This window comes from Trichomycterus rosablanca, chromosome 8 (genome assembly GCF_030014385.1).
Source record: "Trichomycterus rosablanca isolate fTriRos1 chromosome 8, fTriRos1.hap1, whole genome shotgun sequence".
Lineage (NCBI taxonomy): Eukaryota > Metazoa > Chordata > Actinopteri > Siluriformes > Trichomycteridae > Trichomycterus > Trichomycterus rosablanca.
This window is the reverse complement of record NC_085995.1, coordinates 1,653,303-1,661,924: the sequence shown is the minus strand read 5'-3', so window position 1 is coordinate 1,661,924 and position 8,622 is coordinate 1,653,303. Positions and strand designations below refer to the sequence as shown.

Below are 8,622 nucleotides of genomic sequence, written 5' to 3'. Positions count from 1 at the left end.
ATCACGATAAATTCAATTGAGCTGAATTGGAATAAATACATAAATAAATAAAGACAAAGTACTGTAATTTCTATATGCTGAATTTTAAAGCAGGCGCTCGGATGACATTGATAAATTCTGCTAGAACAATACTGTTGGGATCCAGGGTTCGAATCCTAAGTAGTGCTATCAGCCAGCCGGGCGTCTACATACAGACATGACTGACTGGTACAGCGGTATCTTGAAACTGGACGTCAGCTCGAGGTATTTTTTTCCCATAAGGATGTTTGGGAAACCTGTTAATGCATCCATGGTCCCGTAGATATTTTAGTCTCATGTAAAATAATGAGGTTGTTTCTGACACTTAAACACTGAAAATAACACAAATATAATATAAACACACTGAAATACAATTACAAACAGTTAAACATCTATAAAAATACAATAAAAGCTGCACTTTATAAAACATTTACTTCTTTATTGTTTCCCGGCGCTTCTTAATGGTGGAGATGCTTTACGTTGGAATACCGTATTCCGTTCAGCACCGGTGCATTCACACGAGAAGTGACAAAACCGCTTTTGCGTGAAGTGTGACGACGGTGCACAAAACTCAGCGTGACTTATTGTAGTAAAACAGCGAGTGAGGAATGTGATTAGTGGAGGAACTTATGAGCAGTAATAATGAAGAGAAGTTTAGTGCTCCTGTCTCTTTCTTTTACTACTTTAAACCACGTTAAGCTTTATTCTGAACCAGAAGCGTTTTAGACTCTGGGAGAAGCTGATCCTGATTCTCACCATTTCTCAGAAGCTGGAGCTGTAACACAAAGTTTAAAAGTGAAACAGGGAGGAAAATCCAGATAAACACAGATACATGTGGAGCTGTAACCCTGGATCTGACGCTTATTCCACACTAATGCAGATTCATAAATAAAACAGCTGGACACGTCGAGTTTAAGGGTCCACAAAGTGGTTCAAGTTTCAAAGATTTTGAGTTTACAAGGTACCGCTGTAATTGCTTTTTTTTTTTTTTAAAAAGCTTGAGGCGCCTGTACAGAAGTGGAGGAACGTGGAGATCAGCGCGTGACTCTCCATGCGTGAGACCGACCTCACACGCCGATCCACTGAAGTACGGGCGAATAAGAAGGGGTCGGTGGACCAAGCACGCGTCAGGAGAATTCACCCTCCTCGTACGCCGTTGTGGTCCCCAGCAGTGGAAGACTGTGATGATAATCGGCTATGACTGAATAGGGAGAGAAAGAAAGAAAATGCATTAATAGAAAATAAATGATTGAAATGATTTAATATTCGTCATCACTCGTTCCTCAGCTGAAATGTGGAGCTCAGAGGCTGAACCGGATTCGGTTGCCAGTTTGATAGAGTTAAAAGAGGGATTATTAAGGATCTGACAGTTTTAATCCCCTCTAATAACGTGTCACACTCATTAGGAAGCCCAAGCGGACGCCATGTAATGGGACGGACAGAGACGTCTGGTTTGGATCAGCCTGCCGGTGACACGGAGAGTGTGTTTATGCGGCACGAATAACCACGAATAATCCACTCATTCATTCATCATCTGCTTTATCCTGGTCAGGGTCGCTGGGGGTCTGATTCAATGGGCGAAAGGCAGGAAACACCCCGGACAGGTCGCCAGTCACACACCTAGCAGCTTCAGTTGACCTGACTGTATGTGTTTGGACTTGTGGGAAGAAACCATACAAACTCCACACAGAAGGGAACCGAACCCAGACCCTTCTTGCAGTCAGGCGGCAGCCCTACCCACCCAAAAAGCATCATATTTGTTTTTATTTTTCTAACGTCCCAGTACAGAGTTTTGGCCGGGGTGCATAAATGGACGTGACTGCGGTATAGTTCATTGCTATACGTTTAATTGTTGTTCCTGCTGCTTTAGGTCGTCCTGCGACTCATTTTGAATGACTGCTGGCTTCTCTCTTACCTTTACATTATGAAATATTGTGTCTTGCTCCTGTCTGGGGACGATTTGTGGTTCGGTGGACTTTCCACTCGCTGATTTTAGAACCGATTGTACTGGCTTTAAGACTCGTGTCCCTCTGCGCTGACATTTCGGCCAGCAGAGGGCGCACGGAGGCGCAGATGATTGATGTGTCAGTTTCTTTCGATTTGTGAGTGTTAATGTGCTCCAGGTGGAAATCCTCTCACACTTGCCAGCTTCTTAATTGGCACACAAGTGCTATGGCTGAAACACATGAATTACAAGAGGCGTCCCAATACTTTTGTCTGTATAGTAGATGCATTTGTCACGGTGAATGCTAGTAGAAACTAGTTAGAGACTAAACTAGTCTCCTGACTGACTACTTACTATCAGACCAGTGCTAGTGGGGTATGTGTACCTAGTAACCCCAACAACACTGCTGCACCAGCTACACAGAACCTCCCGTAGGGGCCCCTAATGCAGTGATGTGTGTATGTGTGTGTGTCAGAGCATTAACCTGTCCAAATAGAGCAAAGTGACAAAAATAACACTGTACCACACACACACACACACACACACTAACACCTGGGTATAGGAAGCCAGCACAGCAGAAAGTTTCACAGGAAATAAGAGAGCTGCTGAGTGTGTGTGTGTGTGTGTGTGTGTGTGTGTACACAAACTGCCATCTTCAGCTCGCTCCGCACAGACACCGAGACTGTATGGAACACCGTTACATGGTGAATAATGGACAGCAGGGCGCCTGAAGGCTTCCTCCTCCGTACCCCTCGATACGGGTTTGGTATGGTCTCAAACACACGCCGTCAGAAGCAGGTAGGAGACGTGGCGCGAGGGTCGAAGGTGGGCGGTAGGCTAGGCGTTGCAGTTTTAGTTCTGTTAGGTTTCTCCAGGTACTTTGATTTCCTCCCACCTGCATATAACATGCGTTAGGTGGATTGGTTGCTCTGGATTGTCCCTGGGTCAGAGTGACTGGATGGGTGTGTGTGTGTACCTGCGATAAAGCGGTTATGAAGTGTGTACACAGATGGATGTCATGTAAACCTTTACTCTGTGTGTGTGTGTGTGTGTGTGTGATATCTTCACACAAGAATAAAATTGGTGCAAATTGCTCTTATTTACTTTTCATACAGTACTGAAAGCACACACACACACACACACACACACACAAAGACGTAATGTAAACATGTACTGTGTGTGTGTGTGTGTGTGTGTGTGTGTGCTGTCTGTTGTCCTGTTTGTACAGACTCTACCTGAAACCACATTTGATTAAACACACACAAACACACACAATAAATGTTTACATTATGTGTGTGTGTGTGTGTGATATCTGCACACAAGAATAAAATTGGTGCAAATTGCTCTTATTTACCTTTCATACAGTACTGAAAGCCTCCCGTATGATCAGACACACACACAAAGATGTAATGTAAACATGTACTGTGTGTGTGTGTGTGTGTGTGTTTGTATGTGTTTAATCAAATGTGGTTTCAGCACACACACACACACTCTCTCTCTCTCTCTCTCTCTCTCTCTCTCTCTATCTCTGTCACACACACACACACACACACACACACACACACACTCACTTACTGGTATGTGGATAAAGCTTTCCAGCTCTGCAAACCCACTTTCTATTTTTGTACGTCACCAACAATTCATAATAATAATAATAATAATAATAACGTAATAATAATAAAAGCAATAAACAACAATAACAACAACAATAATAATATTATAATAATATCATTAAACAAAAATAATAATAGTAATAATAATATAATAATAAAATAATAATAATATAATACTCACTCACTCATTGTCTTAACCGCTTATCCAAATAGGGTTGGTGGGGGGGGGGGGATGCTGGAGCCTGTCCCAGCTTTTCAATGGGCGCAAGGCACACTGTAACACCCTGGACGGGGCGCCAGACCATAACAGGGCAGACACACACACACACACACACACACACACACATAAACACACCCATTAACCAATAGGGCAATTCAGTGTCTCCAATGAACCTGACTGCATGTTTTTGGACTGCGAGAGGAACCCAGAGCTCCCGGAGGAAACCCACACAGACACGGGGAGAACATGCAAACTCCATACAGAAAGGACCCGGATTGATCCACCTGGGGGTCGAACCCAGGACCTTCTCGCTGTGAGGCAACAGTGCTACCCACCGAGCCACCGTGTTGCCAGAATAATAATAATAATAATAATAATAATTTAATAATTATAGTAATAATAATGTAGTAAGAATAATAAAGAAATATAGAAATAATTGTTGCATTTCTAAGTAGTATTAATAGTGTTGGTATAATTTACTATAGTCAAAGTTAGATTGTAAATATTATTATTATTATTATTACATCATGTCTTGTGTTTGGGTCTTAATGGCTCGGTTTGTTGTTCCTCTGATTGTATTGTGTCTTGTTGCTGCCCGTCCTCGTCCTCTTTTATCTTCAACTCCTCCGAGCATGATTGTTTGGGTTTGGAGTGAGAGATTCGGTTTCATTTGGTCTTCTTTGCTGTCTAAGGTTTCTCAGACATCTTCACCAGGACCAAACAAAGATCAGATTGTCCAGACTGTGGTCACTTCTTTGCTCCTTTCTTTAAGTTAAATGATCAAAAAATCTAATGAGTCAGTCAGTGCATGTAAGTGAAACTAAAATCGTCTCTGTCCTGTCTTAGTTAAATCTTAATCTGGTTTTACTGGAGTGTTAACGTCATACTGAGGTTGATTATTAGTTTATTAGTTTATTCGTTTATTCGTTTATTGTGTTTGATGATACGGGGTGAATTTTGGGCCCTTGGCGCTGCACACGACTGCAGGTATAAGCCAGTAAAAGGCAGTAAAAGTCGGGCGTGTCCGTTTATATCCTAAATCCAGATCCACCAGAGTTAAAACACAACACGATACGACACATCCAAGCGAGCAGAAGCAGAAAATCTTTAAGATCCATTAAATAAACTCAGGAGACCCAGACCACGCTGAGATCAGGTGAGTGGAACCGATCCACAGAAGATCCTTCATCCAGTTTTTTCACGCTGTGTCTCATTCATCATGTTTCCAGTGACGCCCGTGCACCGATTCTTTCTAATGCTAATGTCTTACGTCGGTTGTTTTTAATCAGAAGGTCAGGCAGATTAATGAGAGCCGTGTGTCGGCCTGATTCATCCGATTCAGAAGAGAAGAAAACCAGAGGCGATCGTTTATGTGAGCTTATTACGGCCGCGTGCATCATGAGGGGTCGTACGATATAAATAATAACAATATATCATCATTTTATTCTGTTTTATTATCAGAGCAAAATCGGCCTGTTAGGATTAACCTTTTTAGTCTTTTAATTCTCGATTAGTGTTTGTTTCTTTTATTTTATAGGACATTTAGAATTCTGTGTTTTAATTAAACTAAAATAAGCTAAAAGCTAAATTTTTTATTTAATTTAATCCCACATTTGAACCTCATTGCACAGTAGAGATGGTCCTGCATGCGTCTATCTGTCTGTCTGTCTGTCTGTCTGTCTGTCTGTCTATCTATCTACTTACCTGTCTGGCTGTCTATTAATATATAATTATTGTGGTTATAGTTACTATATGGAGTAAAATGATTATCAGTATCAATATTATGTATTTCAGGACGTCGTTATCATATATTTTGTCTCTTAGTGTCGGGTTTATGCAACCCAAGGCCGTGGGCTTCCAGAGTGTGTGTGTGTGTGTGTGTGTGTGTGTGTGTGTGTGTCTGTGTTTCCAGTCTAAAGAATTACTGCTATATCAACTACTATTTGAAACACTGGCAAATCCAAATATTATTATTATATAAAGCTAGTGAGTGGAATATGTTTATGTATGTATACGGATAAGGGGTGTTTGATTCATTTTAAATATTGTGTGGTGGGGGATTCTGGAGGGTGCAAAGAGGAAACCAGTACCGACCAGGAGATGCATCAGTGCTTGCCTGACACTCACTGAAACACCTCCAGCCTCCCCAGACGCCCCTGCCTGTACTGACGCCCGACTGGCACCATTAAGATTAATAACACACGTATGAGCTAATCGGCTAATCGATAAAACGAGGAACTAAAAGGGTGCAGATTGTTTTTATACGAGGAGTAGATGTTTAATTTATTCAAAAATCTTATCTAAAAAATAACGACGTCGGTTGAGTTTATTGGTATCGATCAGGCGAAGATTTTTAGACGTGCACTTGCATGCAAATCAGTAAGAACGATGCTAGTAACAGCTCCGCTGCATGAGGTTCGAATCTCTTTGATTCCTGATGCTTTGTGAAACGCTAAAATGGTTCATTATTCATCACACGTCTCAGCTGTAACTCCGTTTCCTCTGATTGCACATTCAACTTTTTGGTTTCCTGCAGGTTCGGCGCTAACGAGGATGAAGAGCAGGGCGACGACGACGCTGCCGATCTGAGGGAGACGGAAAAGCTACGAATATTTTCAGCCCTAAACGACTTTTTGCGTCATCGGGATGTTCGGGCGTCGCAGAATATTGTAGAGACGCCGTCCGTCACCGGGTGGCATCGCTGAGGAGGAGAGAGGAGCGGATTAGAACCTGGATAGACGGCTGTGCCACATCAACAACAACCAAACCATGTAGAACTCTCCTCATGAGGATTCGCCCTGTAGTTCTTTTGGATTTATTTCTTTTTTATTTCATTTAATCCCAGATTTGAACCTGATCGCACGGTAGAGATGGTCCTGCACGCGTCCCCCTACCCAAGTGCCTTTCTCAGCTTCCTGAACAGTGTGTCGTGGGCGCTGGTGTTCCCCTGTTACTGGATGCTGGACAGCCTTTTAGCATCATGCGTCCCCACCTCGCTGGAAAAGCGAAGGCGCTCGCAGGACCCCTGCTCCTTCCTGGCCTTGAGGATGCTCATCTCCACCCCGCTGTATCTGGTCCTCCTGGTGGCCTCGCTACCGTTCGCTCTGCTGGGATTTCTGGTCTGGGCGCCGCTTCAGGCATCCCGACACCCGTACGTGTACTCGTACCGCAAACCGGACGCGCGCCGGGCCGAGCACGGGAACGCCGCCGGATCCAGTGAGTGGCGGCCGCAGGGACGGAGTTTCTGCTTCGGCAGCGCCAACGTGTGCCTGCTCCCGGACTCGCTGGCACGCTTCAACAACCTGGCGGACACGCAGCGCAGGGCGAGAGAGGTCGGCAAGCGCATTCGCAACGGCGCCAGTCGACCGCAGATCAAGATCTACATCGATTCTCCGACCAACACGTCGATCAGCGCTGTGTCCTTCTGCAGCTTGGCTACGCAGGGTTTCCGCCGGACGTCCTCGCTGGACCAGCGTCCAGAACCCAGCGCAGTGACGGACGCTGAAGTGGATCCTGGAGCCGACTGTCCCGTGCATTCTCCCGGAGGACCGAGCTCAGACTGCCCCGTCCATAATGCTCCGAGTGTCCCCGACTGCCCCCTGCATCCTAACGACGAGGAACCGTCTCCGGTTTGCCCGGTCCACCAACCTACCGACCAGCAGGCGTCCAGTGAGTGTCCGGTGCACTCTCAGACGGCGGTCTCTGACTCCGAAGACTGTCCCATGCACCCGTCCGGCGTCCAGATCAGCATCACGTCTCCCGAACCGGAGCCCTTCGAGGACGAGGTCCAGAATCATCGCCCCAGCGAGGACAACATGCCGAACAACACGCTCTCGCAGCACCGCACGTCCGTCTTCAAGAGACCCACGGGGCGCAAGCGACGCCACGGGGACGACGGGTTCGACCACGAGATTTCGGCCTTCTTCCCCGCCAATCTGGACTTCCTGTGCCTGCAGGAAGTCTTCGACAGACGGGCGACGGAGCGGCTGGTTTGCCAGCTGCACGGATACTTCCCGTACGTCCTCAGCGACGTCGGGCGCTACGGCTGGAAGGGCTGCTGCTCGCGGTTCAAGTTCCTGAACAGCGGTTTGGTCCTGGCCAGCCGATACCCCATCCTGGACGCGCATTACGAGTGCTACACCAACGGCCGTGCCGAGGACGCGCTGGCATCCAAGGGTGCGCTCTACGCCAAGGTAAGAGCACCAATTATGTCATGATACCTTTTTCACTAGTTCATCAGACCCAAACATTTCTTTCCACCATCGTGAGCACGAGCAGTGATGGTAGTCGTAGTCGTGTCCACATACTTTTGCTCATGTCCTGTGTTCTGCACAGGTCCTGTTTGCATCTCTTTACGGGCGTGGTCTGTGGTCGGGGCTGTTTACCGTGCACATTGATATGTTGCACTTCAGTCCTGCAGCTACTTCCGGGGTGATTCAAACCTCACGTAACCGATGCAAATGAGGACAGGAAGAGCGACGGAGCCTCGCCGATCATCTGTCACATTCAGCCATAACATTAAAACCACCTCCTTGTTTCTATGCTCACTGTCCATTTTATCAGCTCCACTTACCATATAGAAGCACTTTGTAATTCTACAATTACTGACTGTAGTCCATCTGTTTCTCTGCTGTTTTTCAATGGTCAGGACCACCACAGGACCACCACAGAGCAGGTATTATTTAGGTGGTGGATGATTCTCAGCACTGCAGTGACACTGACATGGTGGTGGTGTGTTAGTGTGTGTTGTGCTGGTGTGAGTGGATCCGACACAGCAGCGCTGCTGGAGTTTTTAAACACCTCACTGTCACTGCTGGACCGAGAAT

At 45.8% G+C, this 8,622-nt stretch overlaps 1 protein-coding gene across 1 annotated transcript in view; it reads left to right on the top strand.

Annotated features, from left to right (window-relative positions):
* Positions 1–6,666: 6,666 nt before the first annotated feature.
* smpd3 (sphingomyelin phosphodiesterase 3) overlaps positions 6,667–8,622 on the top strand; it is a 17,101-nt gene continuing 15,145 nt past the window's right edge. The window contains exon 1 of the mRNA XM_062999692.1: positions 6,667–7,989. Within this exon, the coding sequence (XP_062855762.1) occupies positions 6,667–7,989 (1,323 nt within the window). The remainder of the gene's footprint in view (positions 7,990–8,622) is intronic.